Raw genomic sequence first — 27,619 nt, forward strand, 5'->3', positions numbered from 1 at the left:
GGGGGAGAGGGAGAGAGGGAGGGAGGGAGGGAGGGAGGGAGAGAGGGAGAGAGGGGAGGGAGGGAGGGAGAGAGGGAGAGGAGAGAGGGAGGGATGGAGAGAGGGAGAGAGGGAGGGAGAGAGGGAGGGAGGGAGGGAGAGAGGGAGAGGAGAGAGGGAGGGATGGAGAGAGGGAGAGAGGGAGGGAGAGAGGGAGGGAGGGAGGGAGGGAGGGAGGGATGGGGAGAGAGAGAGAGAGAGAGGGAGGGAGGGAGGGAGGGAGGGAGGGAGGGATTGGGAGAGAGAGGGAGAGAGGGAGAGTGGGAGGGAGGTGCAAAAGGGTAATTAACTAAAGGGTGTCATCTGAGGTGAGCACAACAATAATGAGTCAACAGGGAAAGAGCTGGGATGGATGATCGAAGGATCTATGACAAGAACCACCAAACAGAAGATCAGACCTGTGATTAAAGACAACTGATGACAGCAGGAGAGAGAGAGGGAACACCGGGACGGGAGGAGGAAGGGTTTTCAAAGAGACCTGCCTCCGTCTCTCATCCCTCAAACGTTCAGGATCAGACCCCGGGAGCTGTTTGCGTTCTTCACGCTGGCTCTGGTTAGAAAAATCGTATTTCGTAGCGAATCAATAGCTGCAACATCACAATAACATATTTATGACGGTTTGACAGTATGTTCCAAAAAGCTGTTCCAATAATTTCACTCTTTTTATGTTTTCTTTTTATAAAAACATGTTTTAAATATAATAGAACTGCGAGGGGAAAGGGTGGTTTTAAGTAAAACAAATGGGTAAGATGGATATAATATATACATAGATATATAGATATATATATATTAACACGAGTACAATCCATGACTGCTCTTTTATAGTCCTAATAAAACATGAATGCTGCAGCATAGACAACACTGGTTTAATGTATAAATGATCAAATAAACAAACTGACTAAATAAATAAATAAAATCCATTCTCAATTTCCATATCCGTATCATGTATTGTGATGATGGAAAATGCATTGTTTATGCCTGTAAATTTGTTTCCCTCAAAGGTAATGTCTTCGAGTCAGAAATGTGAACTTTTCACGTTGACAGACTGACAGAAAAGACAAACAAACGCAACTTCCCCTCGTTCATCTCTGAATCCTTTGATAAGACCCACTGGAAGTTCACTGAAGGAACGCTCAATCAAAACTCTCATTAAACTCTTAGACTATTTATCTAGAGCGAGAGAGAGAGAGAGTGAGCAAGACAGTGAGAGAGAGAGAGAGAGACAGAGAGCGAGACAGAGAGAGAAACAGAGTGAGAGAAAGAGAGCGAGAGAGAAACAGAGTGAGAGAGAGAGCGAGACAGAGAGCGAGAGAGACAGCGAGGGAGAGAGCGAAGAAGAGAGAGAGAGCGAGAGCGAGAGAGAAGAAGAAAGTGATTTGTCAAAAACAATGCCACACCATGTCGATCACACACTTGCACACATACCCACACGAACCCGGCACACACACAAACACACACTATAGTTGTTCAACAAGACCATAAGAGAGAACCATTCCAGTTCTGTGGGTACAAGTGACCTTTAGTTATGCGTGCGTGTGGGTGCATGTTCTTCCCTTCCTCCCGTCACAACAGTCCACCAGTCCACCAGTCCACCAGTCTCCATTCCTCTGTCAGACCTCATCTTCCTCTCCTCCATTCCTCTATCAGTGATTGTTAGTGGATGCGGTCTTTGTGTTAATGAGTTCCTCCACTCAGTGGGGGGATACTGCCGTCCATCCTCGTTATCTGAGCACTTCCTGTCTCCCTCGCTGCTCCGCCCCCTGAGTCTGAAACCTCTAATAGTCATTTGTTTTACTGAGCCAATTACAATCCTCCTGGATCCCCTGTGTGTGTGTGTGTGTGTGTGTGTGTGTGTGTGTGTGTGTGTGTGTGTGTGTGTGTGTGTGTGTGTGTGTGTGTGTGTGTGTGTGTGTGTGTGTGTGTGTGTGTCAGTCATTACTAACAAAACAGCCTTCAAGGCCTGTAATTAACCACAGCTTTGATGCCCCCACCCCTCCAAATGCTCATTTCCTTTCGACGCACATCAACACACACACATCTCTATACAGTATGTCACCGTGTGTGTTGAAGCTTGAGCCCGGCCCCCCTCCAGCAGTGGGCCAGGCTGCAGGGCTCCGGGTGTCTGACTGGAACCCCAGCTCCGCCCCCCCACCCCCATAACACTGACGCAACCCCAAAACGACTTTCAGAAAAGCTCCTTCTAGAAATCAATAAGCACACACACCTGAACACACACACCTGAACACACACACCTGAACACACACACCTGAACACATGACGTGATGCAGGCTGAGGTGAGGCCGCGACATGTACTCAATAATTCTGAATAGATATTCATGCAGCGCACCACGACGCCTTCAACCGCACAAAAACACAACCGGGTGTTTTTTCCTACGCCTGACAAGAAAACTAACAACCGAGCGCACAAGAGGAACACAAACACACACACAATAACAGAAAGAACAAGATAGTGGGTGTGTCTATGTGTGTGTGTGTCTATGTGTGTGGGGTGTTTTTGTACGTTTGTGTTTGCGTGCGTGTCTTTTTGTGTGTGTGCTTTTGTGCGTGTCGAAATATTGAATAAATGTCAAGGAACAGCCCTGGCTTATGGATATCCTAAGGTCCAGTGTGTGTGTGTGTGTGTGTGTGTGTGTGTGTGTGTGTGTGTGTGTGTGCGTGTGTGCGCGCGCGCGCGTGCGCGCGCGCGCGCGTCACCAGACCAGACGTTCCATCAGACATCTCTGAATGTGACGTCTGATGGAACTCGTTCACCATCACTGCAGATCAACTAACTGGTGTACTAAAATACACACCGTTATCATCTCTTATGTTATGAATAAAACAAAGTTAACAAATTGAATGCTCTTAATGATTTTCCTTATCAATATATTATATATCTAACAACCAACGTCCTTCCTGAATTATGATTTAAATGATTGTGCTGTTCATTATTAAAACATCAGAACAGCACAAACATAATACACACATACATACATACATACATATATACATCCACACACACAATACATTACATATACGGTATATGTGTTAGAATACGTTCTGGTGTGTGTCTGCTCTGCTGCAGGGACACCCATTATCTGGCGTTCCTCTGGAGGATGGAGCGGGTTTGACAGGACTTCCAGGGATCGGGTAAATTGGGGCGATGGCTGCGCTGAGCCCGGAGACGCAGTGTGTGTGTGTGTGTGTGTGTGTGTGTGTGTGTGTGTGTGTGTGTGTGTGTGTGTGTGTGTGTGTGTGTGTGTGTGTGTGTGTGTGTGTGTGTGTGTGTGACACCCGATTTAATGAACCCTGCAGAAAGGGGAGGATGGGTGTCGGGGGAAAGTGAGAGTAAAAGTCCTTCCTGTCATAATATCTGGTACTTCCTGTCACTGAGGTCAACTGCTTATGCATCAACTCAAGAGGTTCTGTTCGACTTTGCTTGTTTACTTCCTCAGAATGAGAAAAGATGGAATATTTGCACAGAATGGCCGGGATAAGTTGTTTGAGCGGGTGTGATTAGAATCTAAAACAGATTAAGGAGAAATCTATGGTCTAAATAACATTGGGACCCTTTTGTTAATCCTGTCGCCTCCGGGGTCCTACGCTCCCCTCGGTCTCTCTGTCATTAGTAGACAACTCTTTGGGAACATTCACTATGAGAAGAGAATACATATATCTGCTCCAAAAGAGTGAGGAGACATCAGACATCACAGTCATGCTGTAAAACTGAGCAGCAGTTTTCACTCTCATCATGGTGCTCTCTAGTTCATCATCAGTGGACCTGTGCCATATCTTTCCTATTCCAGTATGACAGTGGTTATGAAATATGTATTTGACAACAAGAATGCAGCCTTTTAGAAAATACATTCTGTGGGTTTCAGTCATCCACTCCTGAGACACTCTGTTAAACAAATGCTTTGTCAAGTGCCGGTATAAATTATAGATTATATTTCCAACCGTTTTCCCACCCAGTGGTCTAAGGGATGTGGACTCAAAGTGCAGAGGCCCCATCGGCTCTGCTGATTGGAGGAGACAACAAACTGCTTTCGGGACCTTATACACAGAAGGCCGATTAGACAAAACCAACTGAACGCTAATATCTGTCATCAGAATAAATACTTTGTAAGAGCTTACAGAGTTTTTTGCATTGAATCATCAATTACGCTGTATTGTTTCAAAGTGAAGCGACGCCTGGGTAGTTTAGCGAGACCTTCAGCTTGCCTCGAGAATCAGAACGTAATATTGAAAGTACTCTGCTGCCATCTGGTGGCTGATAGGGGAAACACATTCCTTTCACAGAGGCGTCATGATCAGCTCTGTTTATGATACATCGAACATGGACCATGTGCGCTGTGACATAAGAGTAGTAGGGTAAAAACACCCACAATTAAAGTTATGAGTGTGTTTGTCCTACAATGGCAGCAATGTGAAGAGAAGAGGAACAACTTTTTTTATCAAATTGACAATGATGAGGCGATATTTTTCAGTCACCTTTAAGATAACAGTAGTACAAATGGTGGATAACGCTGAAATAACGAGGATTTTAAAAACACAAGAGCAAATTAATTTCGTCTCCCGCTGGGACTAGTTACTGTGCAGCGACTGACAGATTCACCAGCCATACAGAGACCTACAGACCCACCAGACCCCACAGACACTACGACCCTACACACCCACCAGACCGTATAGACCCGACAGACACTCCGACCCTACAGGGACAGCAGACCCTACATACCAGACCCAACAGACCTTACAGACCCAACAGACCATATAGACCCTACAGCCCCCACAGACCCACCAGATCCCACAGAAACGACCCTACAGGGACAGCAGACCCTACAGACCAAACACTCACAGACCTTACAGACCAGACCCTACAGATCCCACAGACCCTAGCGACCCCGACGGCGACCCCACAGACCCTTTCCTACAGTGTGATTCACATGCATGCTCCCGGACCAGCTCGGCAGTCCTCAGGTCTCACCGTGTGAAGCAGCCGCTGCAGACCTCTCCGGTCAGGGTGTTGGAGACGCAGGCGGCGAGCGGCGCGGCGGACCAGACGCGCCCCCCCGCAGGGACCCCGCTCACCGCCCGCAGCCCGTTCCCCTTCCCGGGGCTGGAGAACCGCTCCACCTTCACTGACATCATTCACTGGGAGGGTCGGAGCTATACAAGTCCTACACGTGAGTCTAGCTGTGTTTACATCCGCATTGTGCGTAGACTTTGCGTCATTTCGTCATCGGCAACGTAGAGGAATTGCCGCTTCCACCCAGGGGCGTAGCCAGGACATTATTTCTGGGGGGGGGGCAGCTCGGGCCAGTCTTTTATTTGGGGTGGCACTCAGAGCCGGCCCTCCCTTTTTTATACACAAAGCAATTTACTTAACAACAAAGGAAACATTATAAACATAAAGCTCATGTTAGTACAAGAAAACAAGGGTGGAATTAAGAAGTTTGACTGTGTATAAAGGTCAGATCATGATAACCTAGAATTACCTGATTCTGACTGGCCTGGCAACCCTACACATGTTGTTAATGTAATGCTCGGTGTTGCTGAGAGGGCAACAAGCCAGGAACGTTTGATTCAGCACAGGCTCTGGTTTGACTGATCCCAAACTGGCAACCGCGATGATGACGATACGGTACATGACGAAGCTAAACGAAGCTTGCTGCCTTTGTCCGACATCGCCTCTCTCCCGCTCTCTCCCCCAGGGCCCGTTCTAGCCCTTTTATAGCCCTAGGTGAGATTGAGTTTTGCGTCCACCGTTTCCATTGCGAGCAGAGCATTGCCCTGTTAATTTACATTACTATACTAAACATCACTGAAGACACACATTAACTGTTACCTTTAGTTTGCTTAGCAGTTTTTTCACCCATTCATAGCCCTACTATACTACGTTGCATTAAACAATGTGTGATGCATGGACAACAAACAGAAAAGTTTCAGACCATTTTCTTTTTAATTATTTAAAAAAACGTAGATACATTTTTCAACACATAAACGTACATAAACAACCTCCAGATGCTCAAGAATATTTTTCATGAAATTAACTATGAAAACATAAGCAAAAAGGATCAAGTCTAATAAATTGGAATACAGAAATGCTACGAAGAATGTTCAAGGATATTTAACAAATGTAAGGACACTTTATTGTGTGCCAGTTATGACCCGTAAACTGGATTAACTATACACTCAAACTACAAACAAAAGTGCTATTATGGATACTGTACATACCACTACAAAATTAAAAGAGAGAAGTTCTTTGCCTATCTCAAATTATAGTTTAACAGTTGTATCTGGCATTTCTATTCATCAAATTGACGCAGCATTAGAATTTGACTTGTCTGCTTCCTAATGGCAAAAACAGCAACAATAGTACTAGTTGTACTTACAAAGTTCAGAGAGAGCTGAACATGAAGGATCAGGTGTCCATTCTCCTGTAGGTGCTGGGCTCTGCAAATATTGCCTGAGAGCATCTGGCCAATTATAAAACCACTGGTCATTTTACATTTACATTCATGTAGGTTATCAGTGAAGTTATGTTAGCTAGTAATATGTAGCAAGCTAGCAAAGTAGGTTAACAGTCGCTAGCTAGCGGTAGCTGCCTGAGTGGCAGCAACATTAGGTGATGCACAATACTATTGAGTTTGACACTATAATGGCTGAGGTCACTTACCTCTATACTGGGCTTTCTTTTCTTCCTTCTTTTTTGCGTTTTCGTCCCTGCACACCGGAGGGTTTAGACCTCTTCATTTTGAGAATCAATATTAGGTATGTCAAGCTTGAAGATAGTGCAGTGTGTAAGCTTAACTTTGACTGTTTCAGTAACTATACTTAAAGAGTTGGTGAGAAATGTGCTTACTTCCTGTTTGCAGTGTTGCCAACTCTCGCGAGACAAATAAGCAACTCTCACATCAAAAAGAAGCCCAAAAGAAGCCCAATGCCTAAAAAGGCGCCCAAAGCCGCTGTAACCTGTCACAGCCTTAACAGCATAGGCTATTTGTATAATAAGGGAAATAATTACTTTTCCAATGCCAAAACTTACTTTATTTTTCAAGTTTTACAAAGAAGAAATCTAAAAATCATTGTACAAGATATTAAGAGAGGTTTTTAGAGCTAAAATATATAAATAAATATACAAATAAAGCATATTTTAATAATAATAAAGAGAGGTTTTTATAAATAAAATAAATAATGATATAAAATATAAAAATAAAGCAAAGCAATAGGCCCATGCAAGTGAATTGAGCAGTCTACAGCATTGAGAAGAGCCGTGTAATAATCCATAATAATGTTAATTTGCTAGAAATGTATTTACAATTTTTTGTATTTACAATAAACCGCCACCCGCGACTCCACATTTTTCCAAGCGACTTCTTGTAAATACAAGCCCAAAGTTGCGTATTATAAGCGGAGTTGGCATCTATGCCTGTTTGGCAAGTTCGGCTATGACATGTGAAAGAGTTGCTGAACAATAAGCTTACTTCCTGTTCGGCCTGTTTTTACATCAAATTTGATTGGCTGTCACGGCCAAGAATTTGAAAAAGCTGCTTGACGCATTTGTTCAGCTTGATCTGAAGATCCTATCGGGCAAGTTTCAAGATTGGAGGCCTGTGGATATGTACAATTGGTTTTGACAACTTTCAACATGGCAGCCAAATTCTGATGTTTCCTTGAGAAATAATTTACTAGGTATATATTAAATATACTCATGTGAAGAGAGAAGAGTTAAAACACATCTTCATTAATTACAGCGTCCCCATAGATGTCAAAGGTCTCCAAATTTAATGAGTTACCCCATGATGATTTCATACTGCTGCGTTCGAGTATTCTCTGCGAACCGACTCGGATCTCGGATCTGACGCCACGCCCACACTTCAAGCGTTTTATTATTTCGCTCGGTTGGAGGAAAACATGGACGCCACCCGGAAAGCTGTTGTCGCGGTAGCATTGGCAGAGGACCAGGTGTTCCAATATAAGTAGGCTATAGGCCATAGTCAAGTCAAGTCAAGTTTATTTATATAGCACATTTAAAACAACAGTAGTTGACCAAAGTGCTGTACACAAATACAATATATTTGTGTACATAGGCAGAGATACGGACGCAGTAAGGTATTGCAGTAATACGAGTGATTGAAATTGCCATTTAAACCACCAAAGTGGTCCAAGCACAATGAAAACAGTTCATACTTCAAGTCACAATGGGCGCAGCCATCTTGAATTCTGCTCGGAATTTTGCTCGATCACCACTGAGTTCAACCGAGATGGCGAGTTCGCCGTCCGAGGAAAAGGGGCGTGTTTGTGCGTGTCGCTAGGCAACGTCCTCGGACCTCCGAGACAGATGGATATTAAAACGCAGCAACTTCCTTTTTGGTGTCTTCGCGGTCCAATTTGATTGGCTGTCGCGGCCAAACGGTTTTGAAGGGTGCGTTGAACTCGGCCGAAGGATTTAATGACACATTGTTTCTGAATATTGGATGAATGGGTAAAAAGTTATAAACATGAATGTATGTCCAACGTTGGTGGCGCTAGAGCTCATGAGCTAGCGACCTCAAATTTGCTGTGAGGGATTATGGGACTGTCCTGAATCAGTGTGCCAAATTTCACAACTTTTTTGTCAATGGCGTTCTATGGGCTGCCATAGACTCCCTTGGAGAGATAATAATATGGAAAACGTAGAATAACAATGGTTGTCTCACAGCTTCGCTGCTTGACCCCAAATACAAAACAATACAATGTCCGGCTGTACACAGACTCCCCTCTGACCTCCCACATCCCCACATCCTCACACGACACATTCCCATTTGCATTATACATGCACCATTCGTCATGATGAACAACTTTAAAGGGGACCCCTAGCTTGCGATCCTAGTTGACCCGTGTTCTCAGCTCATGAGGATCCTTTAATACACAAAGAAACTCATTAACAGAACTCATTACTTTGGGTCAGAGAACTCATAGGGTGACCAGAGAATGAAGCTCAGCAGCCTCTTTAGCAAACCAGCTCGAAAATAAGCAACACAACTTTACATTTGCATGCACAGCAAGACCTTGCAATACATAAATTGGTGACCAGAATAAAATAGCAATGTAATCAATAGTGTAAGAGCATTTAAAATCCACATTAAAATGACCAACGTGGTACAAATACAAAGAAAGTAAATCTCTTCATTGGTGAGGGACGGACTTAATTACGATCAGAGTCCCCGCTTGATGGCAAATGAAGCTGAAGCAGAATCCGAAACATTATCTTGAGGAGGACTTTCCGTCAAAGTCAATTTGTATATATTATATACACATATAATATATATTGTATATTATATTTATTAATATAATAAAGCTGGACCTCTGGCAGTAACGTCATCTTTTTGAACGGATTTTTAGAAAAGACAAGTGAACTAAAGAAATGCAATATTCTGTGTATTATCTTAGCCCCCCCTTTTGAATACAACTTTCAAATTACTTGACAAAAAATTACACCCTGAGAAAAGTGGATTTTGAGGGTGAAAACCCGTAGATTCCCATTCATGCTAGCGTAGTAGTAGTATTGGTATTAGTAGTATTCCAACCAATCACTGACAACAGATGGGTGTTGTGGGGTTTTGAGCTGTGTTCATGATAGTTTTTAATGGATGCTCACCAACATCGCTGATAAAACCTGACAAACCTGTAACAGAGAATGTGGGCTCTGTCTGTAATCAGACACTATACAAATCCTTTACTTATGAACGTGTGATCAGAGTACAACTGATCGTATTAGGTACTAGGTTAAAGAGGAATAACTTAAAGGGAGTGTTCAAAGGACCAGAGGGATATTTTGCGGTGAGCAGAACTGTTTTGTCAGTGGACCGATGATCCACACATGAACCAAAGTGAGTAAAGTTATGTCATTGGTATAATTTATAGCCTCATATTCCGGGCAAGCTAATGTGAATTCAGTTTAGATAAAGTTTGAGAAGATGACCGTGCATACACATTACATACTAATTTTAATATTCTGGGATACATGAACACAGAACGCATATTACAAGATAACCTTAGTATTCTGGGTTATATTACCATAAAAGGTAAGATTTGGCTAAGTAGATTTCAAAATCGATAGGGTTAGTAGGCCTAGTTAATGTTAATTTGCCGATGGTAGATAGTATTCGTTACTGATGATTTTAACGTAGAGGCCAATGCAACCGATTCTAGAAACAACGTATTTAATAACTTTATAGGTGTTAGTTATTGTTGTCGACTTTCGAGTTATGTTGATATAAGTTTCTCTTTTGTAGACCTCCTGTATCCGTAGGGTACAGACAACCTCTGGATTTTATTAACAAAGAGTTCAGAACTAAGGAACGCATCCGAAGAGTATTCCAGTCTAGACCTCCGCTAAATGGCTGAAGAAAACCCTCCTCCTCTCAAACATTACCTGACCTGCAACGTGTGCACTGAGATCGTCAAGGACCCGGTGTCTCTTGGCTGTCACCACAGCTTCTGTATTCCTTAATTCTCAATTCCTTAAGTTTCATTTTCTGTTTTGTCAGCGGACCGATAATCCACACATGAACCAAAGTGAGTAAAGTTATGTCATTGGTATTATTTATAGCCTCCTATTCAGGGCAAGCTAATGTGTATTCGGTTTAGATAAAGGTAGAGAAGATGACTGTGCATACACATTACTAACTTTAGTATTCTGGGATAACTGAACACAACGCATATTACAAGATAACCTTAGTATTCTGGGTTATAGTAGTACCATAAAAGGTAACATTTGGCTTAGTAGATTTCAAAATCGATAGGGTTAGCAGTTAATGTTAATTTGCCGATGGTAGATAGTATTCGTATGATTGTAACGCAATGCAACCGATTCTAGGAACAAGGTATTTAATATCTGTATAGGTGTTAGTTATTGTTGTCGACTGTCGAGTTAAGTTGATATAAGTTTCTCTTTTCTAGACCTCCCGAATCCGTAGGGTACAGACCACCTCTGGATTATATTATCAAAGTTCAGAACTAAGGAACTTATCCGGATTTTCCGTTTATACGTCTGCTAAAATGGCAGAAGAAAACCCTCCTCCTCTCAAACATATCCTGACTTGCAGCGTGTGCACTGAGATCTTCAAGGACCCGGTGTCTCTGGGCTGTCACCACAGCTTCTGTTCCAGCTGTCTCCAGGACTTCTGGGCCCAAGCTAAGAACAAGAACTGTCCCGTCTGTAAGAGGAAAAACTCAAAGGATCTAGAGGTTAACTTTTCCATGAAGGAGCTCGCTGAGTCCTACGCTGGAAGACAGAGGTCTGACCCCTCTGATGAGGCCCAGGTGGTCTGCACTGAACCCTCCCAGAGGTCTGGCCCCTCAGAAGAGGCCCAGGTGGTCTGCACTGAACCCTCCCAGAGGTCTGCCCCCTCTGATGAGGCCCAGGTGGTCTGCACTGAACCCTCCCAGAGGTCTGGCCCCTCTGATGAGGCCCAGGTGGTCTGCCCTGAACCCTCTCAGAGGTCTGGCCCCTCTGATGAGGCCCAGGTGGTCTGCACTCAGCACTTAAAGGATATCAAGTGGTTCTGTAAGGAGGAGCAGAGAGCTGTGTGTCATGTGTGTGAGTTCCCTCACCACCAGGGTCACACGCTGGTTCATCTAGAAGAACCAGTCCAGGAGCTGAAGCAGCAGCTGAGACCTGACCTCAGGGCTCTACAGGCCAGGAGGAGCAGACACCAGGAGCTGGAGGAGACGTATGAGGCCATGGTTCCTCACCTCAAGGAACAGCGGGTGAAGACCGAGAGGCGGATCAGAGCAGAGTTTAAACAGCTTCACCGGTTCCTGAGAGAGGAAGAGGAGGCCAGAGTGAAGGCCCTGAGAGAGGAAGAGGAGCAGAAGAGGAAGAGGATCCTCCTGGAGAGGAAGACCCTTCAGGAGCAGATCCGGTCTCTCTCAGAGGGTCTCTCGGCTGTAGAAGCAGACCTGCAGAAGGACGGCCTGTCGTTCCTCAGCGCTTCCACGCGCTCCCGGACCAGCGCCAGAGCCCTGCTCTCCGGTTCTGATCCCCAGCTGCTTCCTGGAGCGCTGCTGGACGAGGCCAAACACCTGGGAAACCTGGCCCACAGAGTCTGGGAGAAGATGGGGCAGAGGACCACCTTCAGCCCCGTTATTCTGGACCCAAACACTGTATCACGCCGGCTCTCTCTGTCTGATGATCTGACCAGCGTGAGATATGGCGATGTAACCCCGAAGGTTCCTAACAACCCAGAGAGGTTCAGTCAGTACGCTGAGGTTCTGGGCTCTGAGGGCTTCACCTCAGGGAAACACTGCTGGGAGGTGGAGGTGGGAGACCTTCCTGACTGGAGAATAGGTGTTGCTAAAGAGTCAGTGGACAGGAGAGGAGAGCGTACTGCTTCACCAGATGATGGAATCTGGTGTTTACTCCACCGCAGTGGAAAGTACATTCAGGGTACTGGTGAAACCCTGGCATTGAAGAGGACTCCAGAGAGGATCAGAGTCCAGCTGGACTATGATGGACGGGAGGTGTCCTTCTACGACCCTAAAGACATGACTCTCATCTACACCCATCAACACACTTTCACTGACAACATCTTCCCTTATTTTAGTGTTGGACCAGCAGGTTTAGCCTGGACCAGAGTGGTGTCTCCTCACGCACTCAGCCATGTAAAGTCTTATCTGGTGTTGGAGCAACAGGTGAAGCCCGACCAAAGATGTTTGAGTGCGTGGTGTCTCCTCACGCCCTAAGCCATGTAGAGTCATGTAACCTTGTCAGTTCTGTTTGCCTGCTAGGGTCTAGCATGTAGAATATGTAAGGGATAATGCCCGACGAGGTGTCCATTATCAGGAATTAATGGACGACGTGGAGGCGTGAACCGTCCGACGCGAAGCGGAGGACGGTTCACGCCTCCACAAAGTAAAGTGGTCGTGAAGCCAGACCGTGGTATAAATATATATATATATATATATATATATATATATATATATATATATATATATATATATATATACATATATACATATATATATATATATATATATATATATATATATATATATATATATATATATATATATATATATATATATATATATATATACACATATATATATATATATATACACATATATATATATATATACATATATATATATATATATATATATATATATATATGTGAATCAATATATCTAGTTGTGTATATATATGAGTATAGTATCATAGGCGGTAGAGGATGGTCAGTGAAGGTCTCAGTGCAGCCTGTGGATCATTAACAGTGAGGGGTGTGGGTGTTTTCTTGTTAAATGGTATAAATGGAATTGTACGTTTAATGTTGATAACAAGGGTCTGTAATAGAACCACACATGTAGAGAAATCAATGATATTGTTAACACAATATTGTTATGTTAACACCTACACAAGAATCACATGGGGAAATAATAATCATCTATCAAACGGCTGGTGTGTAATTCTATTACTTTTGGTTTTAGTCAATGCTGTTCATTCCTGTCTGTGTATTAGTCTACCCTCACTGTTTGGGACGTATCGGTTTATACATATTCACGCAGGGTATAGAAAGGTGTTAGGGTTTGATTCCAGGGTTTAGGGTTTAGTAACAGAGGAAATCAATCAGAACATAATGATGAATTAATTATTATGTTATTAATTATTATGAATTGTGATTGTTCAGATCACTGTGATTCCATTCCCGTTAACCAACTAAAAGTTATTTCTTACAATAAACATGTGTCGGCCTGTTCTATGATTCATGTCGTTCATAACTCCTCCAGAAGCCGTCCTGACGCGTACAACAGGAAACCTTCAACACACACTTCACAACCATCCGCAAAGTCACATAAAAGTTATTACTTTAGCCTAATATATTCTATATATATGTATAGACTAGGTACTAGAGTCTAGAGATGGTTAGTTTAGGTACTAGAGATGATTAGTTTAGGTGTTAGAGGTCATATATACATATACATGTATATATATAGTATTTTGTTCAATATGTAAACCCGTGCAAACCTGCGCTGTGTGAGTTGGACAAAACATCGTTAGACATCGTTCGTTATTTTATATCAGAATTAATATTTAATATCCACACCTTTTTCTCTAAATGTTGAATCTACACGTTTCCCTCTCATCAGAACGTCACACTTCCATCAAAGATAATGAACCCGAAGACAAACCTCCTCCCAGCCGAACACAGACAGATGACGTCATGGTAGAGTCGTGACGGACAGACGGTGAGCGTCAGAAGGAGCACCGCCCAGCTAGCGGCTGACGGCGCCTCATGACCACGGGGTCGCTGGTTCAAGTCCGACTTCGACCAACCGTCACGTGGTGCCGTCGGTGTGTCAGTGTGTGTGAGTTAAGACCCCGGTGGCCACAGGCGCGGGGGCAGGCAGGTCCACACCCTGGCCCAGCACGGAGACACCCTGCTGTTGGGCCCCTGGATAGAAATGAGGGCAGAGAAGACCTCCAGACTAGCCTCGGTGTCGTCTGTGAAGCCCTCATCCTCTGCCTCGTCGGCCAGGTCCTCCAGCAGCTGCTCCGTCTCCTCCCCCTCAGGATCCATGTCCTGCATGCACTTCCCCGTCTGCAGGTACAGGTAGTCGATGACTATCAATAATAAGTACATCAACATGTGTGGAACCCATATTAATGTTGGTCTGAATAAAGATAGAAAGTCTGCAGCCCCCATTCATTATTTGATTATAGCACCTTCTTGTTATGATTATATTTATGATGACCGATTGGACGACAGAATATGCAAATATGTGAATCTAATCAGATTTGTAGAATTAAAAGCCTTTTATTTAAAACGTATACATGCCTGGTCATCATTTCATGTCCAAGTTTGAAGTATCCAGTATTCAGTGCAACTTACCAGTGTACTACCACTACTTACCAGTGTACTACCACTACTTACCAGTGTACTACCACTACTTACCAGTGTACTACCACTACTTACCAGTGTACTACCACTACTTACCAGTGTACTACCACTACTTACCAGTGTACTACCACTACTTACCAGTGTACTACCACTACTTACCAGTGTACTACCACTACTTACCAGTGTACTACCACTACTTACCAGTGTACTACCACTACTTACCAGTGTACTACCACTACTTACCAGTGTACTACCACTACTTACCAGTGTACTACCACTACTTACCAGTGTACTACCACTACTTACCAGTGTACTACCACTACTTACCAGTGTACTACCACTACTTACCAGTGTACTCGGTGGGGAGGCGGAGGGAGGGGACCAACATCTGTCCAGACACATTGGTGCCACATGTGTTGACACAATGTACCAGATCCCCCGAGAGGCCGAGGAGAGCGGACCTCTCCTCAGCCACAGCAGCAGCAGCCCGGTCCTGGTTCCACCGGTTCAGCCCGTCCAGAAGGAAGAGCTGGAGGTCAGTGTGTTAGACGCTGGTGATGCCATTAGAACTCACCTGGAATAAAGCGGTTCAGGTGGCAGTGGAAGGACTCCAGGGACGTTGAACCTCGCGCACCTGTACTTGGTGAGGACGACGCCCTCCTTGGTGGTGGTGGTGCCGGTCTTTGTGTACAGAGGCACACCTGGCAGGTCCTGGATGCAGGACGTGCCTCTTCTGAACCCGCCAGATGTGCTCCATCCTCCCCCGGTCCAGGAGGGGACCGCCCAGCAGGTCCCAGCCTTTGTCCCCCATCAGCTCCTGCAGCAGGGCCTCCACCTGGTGGACGGGGGCCTCCTCTCCGCGGGTCCTCCGCCTGCAGTACAGCGCCAACTGGGCCTTGGTCAATCGGCCGTCCACCAGAGCCTCGGAGATGCCGGGCACACCCTCCCTCCGGAGCTCCTCCCTCTTGGCGTGGCGCAGAAGGGCCACTTCTTCAGGGTCCCACTCGAACAGGCAGACGGAGAGCTTGGCCATGAAGATGGGGTACAGGGCGTGGGCGTCCGTCGTGCATCCGGCCGCAAGCCGCCGAAGGAAGTGCCAGGCGTCCAGCCGGATGACGAGGTCTGGCCAGCCGCCGAACCTGGCCTTCAGCTCGCTCTCCCCTCCCGCCTCCTCGCAGCAGCCACAGTCCACGTGGAGGAGTATAGGGGGAGCCACGCCCGCCTCGCTGTAGCGCCTGATGAGGCCTGACACCATCCGGTCCACGCCCGCCTCGCTGTAGCGCCTGATGAGGCCTGACACCATCCGGTCCACGCCCGCCTCGCTGTAGCGCCTGATGAGGCCTGACACCATCCGGTCCACGCCCGCCTCGCTGTAGCGCCTGATGAGGCCTGACACCATCCGGTCCAGGTCCCTCCTGGGCTGTCAGGGCGCCGGTCAGGACCCGCCCCTTCTCGATGCTGACGGAGGACACCCAGAGCGCCGTCCCCTTGGCGGCTCCAGACAGCTTTTTGGTAATCTGGAATTAAACTGAATAAACTAATTCAGAGTGCTTTCAAAACAATAATAAAACTAAGAATAAGAACAAAACAGAAGCTAAATATGTACACGAAAGAACATCTAGGAATAAATAGGGATTTACACGCGCAAAAATGCACATCAAATAAACATTGACACATTTGTGACTATAACCTTCACAAGCTGGGATATTTCATGCATTGTTGTTGATGTCCTTTTGACCTTCTTTGTGGAATCCATTTTTAAAATGGAGCCAAAGGTGGAGGTGAGGCCTTGATGGCCCATACGGCTCATCAAGTCCCTCCCGTACACCGTCAGGAGCCACCTGTTGGTGGGGACAGCCCCAGGCTCGGGGGGCTCTGACAGCCCACAGGGGAGAGACCGGGCCTGCTGGGTAAAGTCACTGCACAGCTCCATGTAGCGGCCGAACGCTGCAGCCACTCCTCGCTGGGGGTCTCCAGCAGCTGTTGGGCCAGGCGTGGGGAGCTGTTGGGGTCCTCTCCCGTAGCGTACCCTCACCCTAACCCAAAGAGTTTTCTATTGGCAAAATGTTAGAAGTATTTTCTATCTAATATTGATATTTTAAGGTTTAGTGTGATCAAATATCGCTATATGCTGGATTACTGGCAGGATGATTTGAGCTGCATAAAGAAAGATGTTTGCTTTCATGATCTGAACTCCCCCTCCTCCAGGAGGAGACCAAGAGACCAAGAGACCAGGAGACCAGGAGACCAGGAGGAGAGACCAGGAGGACCAGGAGGAGACCAGGAGGAGAGACCAGGAGGAGACCAGGAGGAGACCAGGAGACCAGGAGGAGAGACCAGGAGGAGACCAGGAGGAGACCAGGAGGAGACCAGGAGGGGACTAGGAGGAGAACAGGAGGAGAACAGGGGACCAGGATGAGACCAGGAGGAGACCAGGAGACCAGGAGGAGACCAGGAGGAGACCAGGAGACCAGGAAGAGACCAGGAGGAGAAGGACTCCTATCTGATACAACCTACATAAAGAAAAAAGATGATAAATCCTCTATCCGCTACACGCTGCAGAAGGTAAGACCTGTATAGAGGTTATTACAGTTGCACTGACCAGAGGGGAAGAGCTGGTCCTCACAGCCGACATGACAGGGCTGGATGGAGGCAGAGAGAAAGGGGGGACAGGCCTGTAGAAGCTGGGACTGGAAGGGGGCGTCACTCGAGGTGGGGTAGCTGATGGAGTGCTTCTCCCAGACGGGACAGCGGCAGGGCTGGAGGGACGCTGGGAGAGAGGGGGAACGGAGCTGATGAAGTACAACTACAAAATAAGGATAGTGTTTGGCTGTATGGCTGTTCTTAGGCATCAGGCACAGCTATAGGTACATCCATTACCTCAACAGGCCTCATAGTCACATTGACATTCTGCCTGGCTGCAGCAGACAAACGAAGTCTGAAGTCCAGCAGCCGTTTGCTGCTGGACTTCAGACTCCCTCTCCCTAACCAGACGATAGTGCGGGCGAGAGACACATCACATGTCCAGTGGAATGACGTGAACTTTGTGCTTCAGAGAACAATAAGACAATAAAAGATCATAAAGGACTCTTAATGAACAGCTCTCTGGCCTCTCCCCCAACCTCAAGACATTCATTCACATCAAGTTTAGTGTTATGGGTTTGATTTTTGAATTCTGTTTAAAAATATAATATTTTAAATCAATCTATGTAGTCGGGGCTATGAAGAAAACGTGAAGAGCTGACCAATTAAAAACACTAAAGGACTGCTGTTGAATCAATGGTGGAAAAATATTTGAATCAACATTATTCAACATTATTTCTTATTTTCCGTTCTAACTCTGAAATAAGTCCTAATGTCTCAGAGCATCCTCCTAACTTGAGTGTCGCGGCACAACAAGTCGTTCAGAACTCTTTGAGGTCCCGATGGGGGACACTGCTCCGATCTGTTAATGATTAACCTATAATCGGACACGCAGATCTGTTAATGATTAACCTGTAACCAGACACTGTTGTTCAGACGTACGTGGAGTTGGTCTCCTTCAGGATGAGAAGCCCTAGATTGAAGAGGAATGACTTCAGGTGAGTGTTCAAAGGACCAGAGGGATCTTTTGCAGTAAGGAGAACTGTTTCAGTCACTTGACCTCCACTCCGTCGGAAGACGATGATCCACACATGAACCAAAGTGAGTAAAGACATGTCATTGTATTATTGATAGCCTCATATTCCGGGCAAGCTCATGTTTATTCAGTTTAGATAAAGTTAGATAAAGTTATATATGCATATTAAGTTGCCGATGATGGATAGTATTTGTTAGAGATGGTTGGAGACTAGACTTTTACTTTATTGTCCCCTGGGGGAAATTCTTTTTCACTCCATAGTACATTTGTGGGCCGCACGCCAACAGACAGTAACAGATATACAGCATACACAACAAAAACAGCATGCAGACAAAATGCAGACAAAATATGTAAATAGTGTGGAACAGGAGTGAGTTATCTTGGCACTTTATTTAAGGCTGCTATGGCTGCAGGCACCAGGCTTTTGCCATGGCGTGCCCTCTTGCACAACAGGGACCTGTACCTGCGTCCAGAGGGCACGATGGGGAAGTGGCAGTTGAGTGGGTGTGCGTTGTCCTGTGCTATTGTGGATGCGATGCGTGAAATGGCCTTTAAGTTAAGCTCTGACAGTGAGGGTGTGGGGAGACCGATTAATTTGGCAGCTATGTTTGTGACACGTGTGAGTATGACCCGGTGTTTGACAGTGAGCATGTTGAAGAAGCAGGTGGAACAGTAGAGCGGGTTGGGCTGGACAATGCATTGGTACAGCAGTAGGAGGCGATGGGGTGCAACATAGAGTCCTTTAAGTTTACGGATGGCATACAGTCTTATATGGCTCCTGTTGTGTGCCGGTTGAAAGAGAGTTTATTGTCTATTGTGAGTCCGAGGTATTTAAAGCTGTCAACTGTTTCTACTGTGTCGTTGTTGATGACAGTGGGGGGCTGGGATGATGGCCAATGAAGCCTGTTCTAGCGTTAATGAGGATACAATGTATTTAATACAAACCTATCTTTATTGTTTGATGAGTTATTGTTGTCGGGTTATGCTGATGAATGTTTATCTTTTCTAGACCTCCTGAATCTGTAAGAACAGACCACCTCTGGAGTTTCTTTTACAAAGTGTTCAGAACTAAGGAAGGCATCCGGAGAGACTTCCTGTCTAGCCCTCCGCTAAAATGACCAAGAAAACCCTCCTACTCTCAAACATTACCTGACTTGCAGCGTGTGCACTGAGATCTTCAAGGACCCGGTGTCTCTGGGCTGTCACCACAGCTTCTGTTCCAGCTGTCTCCAGGACTTCTGGGCCCAAGCTGAGAACCAAAACTGTCCTGTCTGTGAGATGATATCCTCAAAGGATCTAGTCATTAACTTTGCCATGAAGGTGCTCGCTGACTCCTACGCTGGAAGACAGAGGTCTGACCCCTCTGAAGAGGCCCAGGTGGTCTGCACTGAGCACTTAAAGGATATCAAGTGGTTCTGTAAGGACGAGCAGAGAGCTGTGTGTCATGTGTGTGAGTTCCCTCACCACCAGGGTCACACGCTGGTTCGTCTAGAAGAACCAGTCCAGGAGCTTAAGCAGCAGCTGAGACCTGACCTCACGGCTCTACAGGCCAGGAGGAGGAGACACCAGGAGCTGGAGGAGACGTATGAGGCCATGGTTCCTCACCTCAAGGAACAGCGGGTGAAGACCGAGAGGCGGATCAGAGCAGAGTTTGAACAGCTTCACCAGTTCCTGAGAGAGGAAGAGGAGGCCAGAGTGGAGGCCCTGAGAGAGGAAGAGGAGCAGAAGAGGAAGAGGATCCTCCTGGAGAGGAAGACCCTTCAGGAGCAGATCCACTCTCTCTCAGCTATAGAAGCAGACCTGCAGAAGGACGGCCTGTCGTTCCTCAGCGCTTCCACGCGCTCCCGGACCAGCGCCAGAGCCCTGCTCTCCGGTTCTGATCCCCAGCTGCTTCCTGGAGCGCTGCTGGACGAGGCCAAACACCTGGGAAACCTGGCCCACGAAGTCTGGGAGAAGATGGGGCAGAGGACCACCTTCAGCCCCGTTACTCTGGACCCAAACACTGCAAAACGCCGGCTCTCTCTGTCTGATGATTGGGCTTTAGTTGAATACCCCTGATATAGAACATAATAATGAATTAATTATTGTGGTATTAATTATTATGAATTGTGATTATTCATTCTTTATTCTTTATTTGGATACCTATTAGCTTCAACAAAGTGGTCGCTAGTCTTCTTTGGGTCCTCACAGAAAGCGACATCAATTAAAACAAACAATAATACAACATTCAGATCACTGTGATTCCATTCCTTTTAACCAATTAAAAGTTATTTCTTACAATAAACATGTCGGCCTGTTCAATGATTCATGTCTTTCACAACTGCTCCAGACGAAGCCGTCCTGACGTGTACAACAGGAAACCTTCTTCACACTGGACGCACAACCATCGTCTTCATCGGCTGAGGAAGTCAACGGTCTCAATAGCCACCGACTAGTTTCTCTCCTCACTTAGCGTTTCATGGTGCTACCAACTGGCCCTCCTTGGACCACACAGAAACTATAGATCAAAATTTGGAAACACCTGATCCAATATTTTATTATTATTTTGCTAAACTGCATCAATAATAAAAAAACATCCCCCATATCGTGTCGTGTTGCCCCCTAGTGGGCGACCTGTGCTACCATAGGGTGACGTCACCACGAGCAGCGCAAAGATAGCAAACTAGTAATGAATGCGGACAAAACAAAATGCATTATTTTTGGCTCCAGGCACATGCTAGTTGACGACCCTCAGCTTCAACTGTCAATATCTGGAATACCGATTGAGCAAGTTCAAAAAGCAAAACTACTTGGTGTGCTATTGGACAGCCAACTGTCATGGTCCGACCATATTGATGGGATTGTAATGAAAATGGGTAGAGGCTTAGCCATGGTCAGGAAGTGCTCCCCATACTTGACATCTTCATTAATGGGTCAAGTCATACAGTCTCTGGTTTTTTGTCATCTGCATTACTGTCCTATAATATGGTCAGCTGCAACTAAGTCTGACCTGAACAAACTGCAACTTGTTCAGAACAGAGCAGCTAGACTGGTACTTAAATGTTCGTTACGCACTAATGTTTTATTTATGCATTCACGCCTGTCTTGTCAAACAAAAGCTTCATTGTAGTCTCATTATGTTCTTTAGAACCATTATCTTAAATCAATCACCAGTTTACTTTTACAAACAGTATTTAAAATCAATTAACACACATAATCATAACACCAGGATTACCAGTAATGGCTATTTAAGACCTCCTACACCCAGGACCAATCTCCTCAAACACACAGTTACTTACAGATGTATATCATTCTGGAATCTGTTACCATCTCACATTAACCTCGCACAAAATAAATTGTCATTTAAGATCGCTCTGAAGACACACCTATTGCAGCTGTCCACATGACTGAAATTGTAATCATTTTTGTGAACTAAATTACTGTGACCGGTATGTTGCATTATCTTTTGTATAATGTTTGGTAATGTATGTATTCTCTATGTTTTATATTGTATGCTCCTATATGGACCCCACGAAGACTAGCTGCCGCCTCGGCATCAGCTAATGGGGATCCATTCAATAAACAATAAACAATAAACAGAAGTGGTCGTCAAGATAATACCTGCATCTTCAGTAGTGAAAGTCAGGGCCCTACGAAAGACGTAGGACCCTGTATTATTATTATTATAATTTTCCCGACATATCTCAAAAACGACATGGTCAAAAGTTGTATAAAATAGCAGGCTTGTAGAACTCATAAAATTAGTTAGAGATGCAAAGGATGGGCCAGATTTAACAATAGGTGGCGCTATAACAAGCCTTTGAAGTGCAACATACTCAACAAGCTGCCATTTCCACTAGGAAAGTAGGGAACTTGTTATACATCATCCATGCACCATGAGTCATGATGAGGATCTTTCAAGGCTAGGGTTAGGGTTAGGGCCCCTTAGGGTTAGGGTCCCAGACTAGGACCCTCAGCTGGGACCCTAGCTAGGGTCCTAGCTAGGACCCTCAGCTGACCAGTGTTCTCAGCTCATGAGGATCCTTTAATACACAAAGCAACAGATTAACAGAACTCATTACTTTGGGTCAGAGAACTCATTGGGTGACCAGAGAATGAAACTCAGCAGCCGTTTGCTGCTGGACTTCAGACTTCCCTCCTCTCCCTAACCAGACGATACGGGAGAGAGTCCAACGCATCACATGACCAGTGCAATGACGTGAACTTTGTGCTTCAGAGTACGATAAGACAATTAAAAATCATAAAAGACTCTTAATGAACAGCTCTCTGGCCTATCCTCCAACCTCAAGACATTTATTCACATCAAGTTTAGTGTTATGGGTTTGATTTTTGAATTCTGTTTGAAAATATAATGTTTAATATCAATCAATGTAGTCTGGGCTATAAAGAAAACGTGTTGAGATAACCAAATTAAAAACGGTAAAGGACTGCTGTTGAATCAATGGTGGATGATTTAATGGATGTTATAATGATTGGGATCCCTTTGAAGTATTTAGCATTCCTGAAGTCAACATTATTTCTTATTTTCCGTTCTAACTCTGAAATAAGTCCTAATGTCTCAGAGCGTCCTCCTAACTTGAGTGTCGCGGCACAACAAGTCGTTCAGAACTCTTTGAGGTCCACATGGGGGACACTGTTCAGATCTGTTAATGATATACCCGTAATAAAACACTATTCATATCTTTTAATTATGAACCTTTGATCAGAGTTCAACAGTCAATCAAACGATACGTGGAGTTGGTCTCCTTCAGGATGAGAAGCCTTAGGTTGAAGAGGAATGACTTGAGGTGAGTGTTCAAAGGACCAGAGGGATCTTTTGCAGTAAGGAGAACTGTTTCAGTCACTGGACCTCCACTCCGTCGGAGGACGATGATCCACACATGAACCAAATTGAGCAAAGACATGTCATTGGAATTATTGATAGCCTCATATTCAGGGCAAGCTAATGTGAATTCAGGTTAGATAAAGTTAGAGAAGATGACTGTGTATACACATTACATACTAACTTTAATATTCTGGGATATATGAACACAGAACACATTTTACAAGATTAACTTAGTATTCTTGGGTATATTAAAAGTTCAATCAAGTTGCCGATGATGGATAGTTAGATTCATTAGAGATGGTTCTAAAGCAAAGGCCAATGAGGCGTTAATGAGGATACAATGTATTTAATACAAACCCATCTTTATTGTTTGATGAGTTATTGTTGTCGGGTTATGCTGATGAATGTTTATCATTTCTAGACCTCCTGAATCTGTAAGAACAGACTACCTCTGGAGTTCATTAAGAAAGAGTTCAGAACTAAAGAACTGAAGAGAACCCTCTTTTCAAACACTACCTGACTTGCATCATCTGCACTGAGATCTTCACGGACCCGGTGTCTCTGAGCTGTCACCACAGCTTCTGTTCCAGCTGTCTCCAGGACTTCTGGGCCCAAGCTGAGAACAAGAACTGTCCCATCTGTAAGAGAAAATCCTCAAAGGATATAGGCGTTAACTTTTCCATCAAGGACCTCGCTGACTCCTTCGCTGGAAGACAGAGGTCTGACCCCTCTGACGAGGCCATGGCGGTCTGCACTGAGCACTTAAAGGATATCAAGTGGTTCTGTAAGGACGAGCAGAGAGCTGTGTGTCCTGTGTGTGAGTTCCCTCACCACAAGGGTCACACAGTGGTTCCTCTAGAAGAACAAGTCCAGGAGCTGAAGCAGCAGCTGAGACCTGACCTCACGGCTCTACAGGCCAGGAGGAGCAGACACCAGGAGCTGGAGGAGACGTATGAGGCCATGGTTCCTCACCTCAAGGTACAGCGGGTGAAGACCGAGAGTCGGATCAGAGCAGAGTTTGAACAGCTTCACCGGTTCCTGAGAGAGGAAGAGGAGGCCAGAGTGAAGACCCTGGGAGAGGAAGAGGAGCAGAAGAGGAAGAGGATCCTCCTGGAGAGGAAGACCCTTCAGGAGCAGATCCAGTCTCTCTCAGAGGGTCTCTCGGCTGTAGAAGCAGACCTGCAGAAGGACGGCCTGTCGTTCCTCAGCGCTTCCACGCGCTCCCGGACCAGCGCCAGAGCCCTGCTCTCCGGTTCTGATCCCCAGCTGCTTCCTGGAGCGCTGCTGGACGAGGCCAAACACCTGGGAAACCTGGCCCACAGAGTCTGGGAGGAGATGGGGCAGAGGACCACCTTCAGCCACGTTACTCTGGACCCAAACACTGCAGCACGCTCACTCTCTCTGTCTGATGATCTGACCAGCGTGAGATGTAGCGATGTAACCCAGAAGGTTCCTAACAACCCAGAGAGGTTCACTAGGTACTCTGATGTTCTGGGTTCTGAGGGCTTCAGCTCAGGGGAACACTGCTGGGAGGTGGAGGTGGGAGACCTTCCTCACTGGGTAATAGGTGTTGCTAAAGAGTCAGTGGAGAGGAAAGGAGAGTGTACTGCTACACCAGCTAATGGAAACTGGTGTTTAGTCCACCGCAGTGGAAAGTACACTCAGGGTACTGGTAAAACCCTGACATTGAAGAGGACTCCAGAGAGGATCAGAGTCCAGCTGGACTATGATGGAGGGGAGGTGTCCTTCTACGACCCTGAAGACATGACTCTCATCTACACCTATCAAGACACTTTCACTGACAACATCTTCCCTTGGTTTGGTGTTGGAGCAGCAGGTGAAGCCCGGACCAAAGCTGTTAGAGTGTGTGGGGTCTCCTCACGCACTAAGCCATGTAAATGAATGTAACCTTGTCAGTTCTGTTTGCCTGCTAGAGTCTCTAGTATGTAGAAACATGGTATTATCATATATATATATATATATATATATATATATATATATATATATATATATTAATAAATATATATATATATTAATAAATATATATATATATATATTAATATATATCTATATCTATATATATATATATATATATATATATATATATATATATATATATGAGTATAGTATCTACGGTAGAGGATGGTCGGTGAAGGTCTCAGTGCAGCCTGTGGATCATTAACAGTGAGGGATGTGTGTGTTTTCTTGTTAACTGGTATAAATGGAATTGTACGTTTAATGTTGATAACAAGGGTCTGTAATAGAACCACACATGTAGAGAAATCAATGATACTGTTAACACAATATTGTTATGTTAACACCTACACAAGAATCACATGGGAAAATAATAATCATCTATCAAACGGTTGGTGTGTAATTCTATTACTCTTGTGTGACAGTCACAGGGTTGCCTTGTGTGGTGGTGGTGCTGCTTCTGGTGGGTTCTGTGTTGCAGGTTGCTGGTTGGTGGATTATCAACTAACGAGATGCAGCTCACCTGAGCAGGCTGGGCTCAGGAGCCTATAAAGCAGCCCTGATCAAGTGACTCCTCTCTCTCCCTGGCCTGCAGCCCGATCCTTAGTTTCTGTTATGTTTGTTTGTTCACAGTATTCATTAATAAATTCATTAAGTTCATACAAGACCATGTGTGGCCTCCCCTTCAATGGTACAACCGTTGAGCCAGGTTGTAACACTTGGTTTTAGTCAATGCTGTTCATTCCTGTCTGTGTATTAGTCTACCCTCACTGTTTGGGACGTATCTGTTTATACATATTCACGCAGGGTATAGAAAGGAGTTAGGGTTTGATTCCAGGGTTTAGGGTTAGGAACAGGAAATCAATCAGAACATAATGATGAACTAATTATTATGTCATGTTATTAATTATTATGAATTGTGATTATTCAGATCACTGTGATTCCATTCCCGTTAACCAACTAAAAGTTATTTCTTACAATAAACATGTGTTGGCCTGTTCTATGATTCATGTCGTTCATAACTCCTCCAGAAGCCGTCCTGACGCGTACAACAGGAAACCTTCTTCACACACTTCACAACCATCCGCAAAGTCACGTAAAAGTTATTACTTTAGCCTAATATATATTATATATATATATATAGACTCTAGGTACTAGAGTCTAGAGATGGTTAGTTTAGTACTACAGATTATTAGTTTAGGCGTTAGAGGTTATACATATTGAACCAAATACTAATATATATATATATATACATATATATATGCATATATATATACACATGTATATATAGTATTTTGTTCAATATGTAGACCCGTTCAAACCTGCGCTGTGTGAGTTGGACAAAACATTGTTAGACATCGTTAGTTATTTTGAATCAGAATTAATATTTTTAATGTCCACACCTTTTTCTCTAAATGTTGAATCTACACGTTTCCCACTCATCAGAACGTCACACTTCCATCAAAGATAATGAACCCGAAGACAAACCTCCTCCCAGCTGTACACAGACAGATGACGTCATGGTAGAGTCGTGACGGACAGACGGTGAGCGTCAGAAGGAGCACCGCCCAGCTGACGGCGCCACCTGCAGGCGGAGGGCTCCCAGATGCTCGGGTGGTGTTCTGTAAACATCATCTCTAACAACTAAACTAACCACCTCTAACCTAAACTAACCACCTCTAACCTAAACTAACCACCTCTAACCTAACCACCGCTAACCTAAACTAACTAATACCTTATTCTAGGGCCTAACTGGGACCTCCACACCGAAACTTGGCCCGGTCGGACCCCGAGGGCAGGAAGGGGGGGCCTGCCCTCGGGGTCCGACCGGGCCAAGTTTCGGTGTGGAGGTCCCAGTTAGGCCCTAGAATAAGGTATTAAAATTTCAGGGCGGTAGGACCTTCCTATCTCAAAAACTGTCACATTCTGAACCATTAGGTCTTGCAGGCTACACTTCTGAGGGGCTTTGTCCAAATGACACTCCATTTGGGAAAACTTTTTTTCTCTAAGGGCTAGAACTCCAAATCTCAGATACGTCGTTCACGGGGCCCTGGGAAATGTGTGTAAACATTTTAGCATCCCTAGCTATCTCGAAAAGGTCGGCAAAGGGGCGTGACCTCCAACAGTACAGTAAATGTACATAAGACAGAGGTTAGTTTCTAGTCCCCATTTTTTGTGGGATGGAGGTGTACATTTGTGGCTAAAGGTGTGTAGACACAGCTGGCCTGTGGCCACGTTTTTGAAGTCGGGGGTCAAAAGGTCAAAAGGAGCCGGCAC

The 27,619-nt window shown here is 45.1% G+C and overlaps 5 protein-coding genes across 7 annotated transcripts in view; 3 read left to right on the plus strand and 2 right to left on the minus strand.

Moving 5' to 3' along the window:
• smyd3 (SET and MYND domain containing 3) overlaps positions 1–5,253 on the minus strand; it is a 51,695-nt gene extending 46,442 nt beyond the window's left edge. The window contains 1 exon segment of the mRNA XM_030377985.1: positions 5,024–5,253. Within this exon segment, the coding sequence (XP_030233845.1) occupies positions 5,024–5,187 (164 nt within the window). The 5' untranslated portion in view covers positions 5,188–5,253.
• A 5,238-nt stretch (positions 5,254–10,491) lies between these two features.
• Positions 10,492–12,879, plus strand: LOC115559208 (nuclear factor 7, brain-like). The gene is made up of 3 exons (XM_030377986.1): positions 10,492–10,599; positions 10,984–11,346; positions 11,545–12,879. Exons 2-3 carry the CDS (start codon positions 11,083–11,085, stop codon positions 12,766–12,768), a joined length of 1,488 nt encoding a protein of 495 aa, XP_030233846.1. The 5' UTR covers positions 10,492–10,599; positions 10,984–11,082; the 3' UTR covers positions 12,769–12,879.
• Positions 12,880–13,336: 457 nt separating this feature from the next.
• On the minus strand, positions 13,337–16,541 carry LOC115559188 (uncharacterized). 3 transcript variants are annotated; one of them, XM_030377954.1, is made up of 3 exons: positions 16,195–16,541; positions 15,559–16,146; positions 13,337–15,453 (listed from the first exon to the last, which is right to left on the minus strand). In XM_030377954.1, exons 1-3 carry the CDS (start codon positions 16,321–16,323, stop codon positions 15,265–15,267), a joined length of 906 nt encoding a protein of 301 aa, XP_030233814.1. In that variant the 5' UTR covers positions 16,324–16,541; the 3' UTR covers positions 13,337–15,264. The 3 variants fall into 3 exon arrangements, with proteins under 3 accessions (XP_030233814.1, XP_030233813.1, XP_030233812.1); XM_030377953.1 differs by having other exon boundaries at positions 13,337–15,417; positions 15,559–16,541; XM_030377952.1 differs by having other exon boundaries at positions 15,559–16,541.
• A 3,115-nt stretch (positions 16,542–19,656) lies between these two features.
• LOC115559205 (tripartite motif-containing protein 35) lies at positions 19,657–20,841 on the plus strand (the record flags this gene model as incomplete). Its single annotated transcript, XM_030377982.1, has 1 exon — positions 19,657–20,841. A coding segment is annotated over one exon (945 nt), but the record flags the coding sequence as incomplete, so codon positions are not given.
• A 2,454-nt stretch (positions 20,842–23,295) lies between these two features.
• LOC115558880 (zinc-binding protein A33-like) lies at positions 23,296–26,864 on the plus strand. Its single transcript, XM_030377411.1, has 3 exons — positions 23,296–23,330; positions 23,854–25,262; positions 26,789–26,864. Coding segments are annotated over exons 1-3 (1,446 nt in total). The 3' UTR covers positions 26,791–26,864.
• The last annotated feature ends 755 nt before the right edge of the window (positions 26,865–27,619 follow it).

This window comes from Gadus morhua, chromosome 14 (assembly GCF_902167405.1).
Source record: "Gadus morhua chromosome 14, gadMor3.0, whole genome shotgun sequence".
NCBI classification, from domain to species: Eukaryota; Metazoa; Chordata; class Actinopteri; order Gadiformes; family Gadidae; genus Gadus; species Gadus morhua.

What these genes read in the sequence shown, in the direction of transcription:
- LOC115559188 (XM_030377952.1), bottom strand. Translation starts at nt 16,323, where the DNA reads ATGGTGTCAGGCCTCATCAGGCGCTACAGCGAGGCGGGCGTGGACCGG. An exon ending in GTCGTCCTCACCAAGTACAG is followed by an intron (nt 15,454 to 15,558) that starts GTGCGCGAGGTT and finishes ACTGACCTCCAG; the next exon opens with CTCTTCCTTCTGGACGGGCT.
- LOC115559208 (XM_030377986.1), top strand. Translation starts at nt 11,083, where the DNA reads ATGGCAGAAGAAAACCCTCCTCCTCTCAAACATATCCTGACTTGCAGC. An exon ending in ACCCCTCTGATGAGGCCCAG is followed by an intron (nt 11,347 to 11,544) that starts GTGGTCTGCACT and finishes CCCTCTGATGAG; the next exon opens with GCCCAGGTGGTCTGCACTCA.
- LOC115558880 (XM_030377411.1), top strand. Translation starts at nt 23,296, where the DNA reads ATGAGAAGCCTTAGGTTGAAGAGGAATGACTTGAG. An exon ending in TTGAAGAGGAATGACTTGAG is followed by an intron (nt 23,331 to 23,853) that starts GTGAGTGTTCAA and finishes TCAGAACTAAAG; the next exon opens with AACTGAAGAGAACCCTCTTT.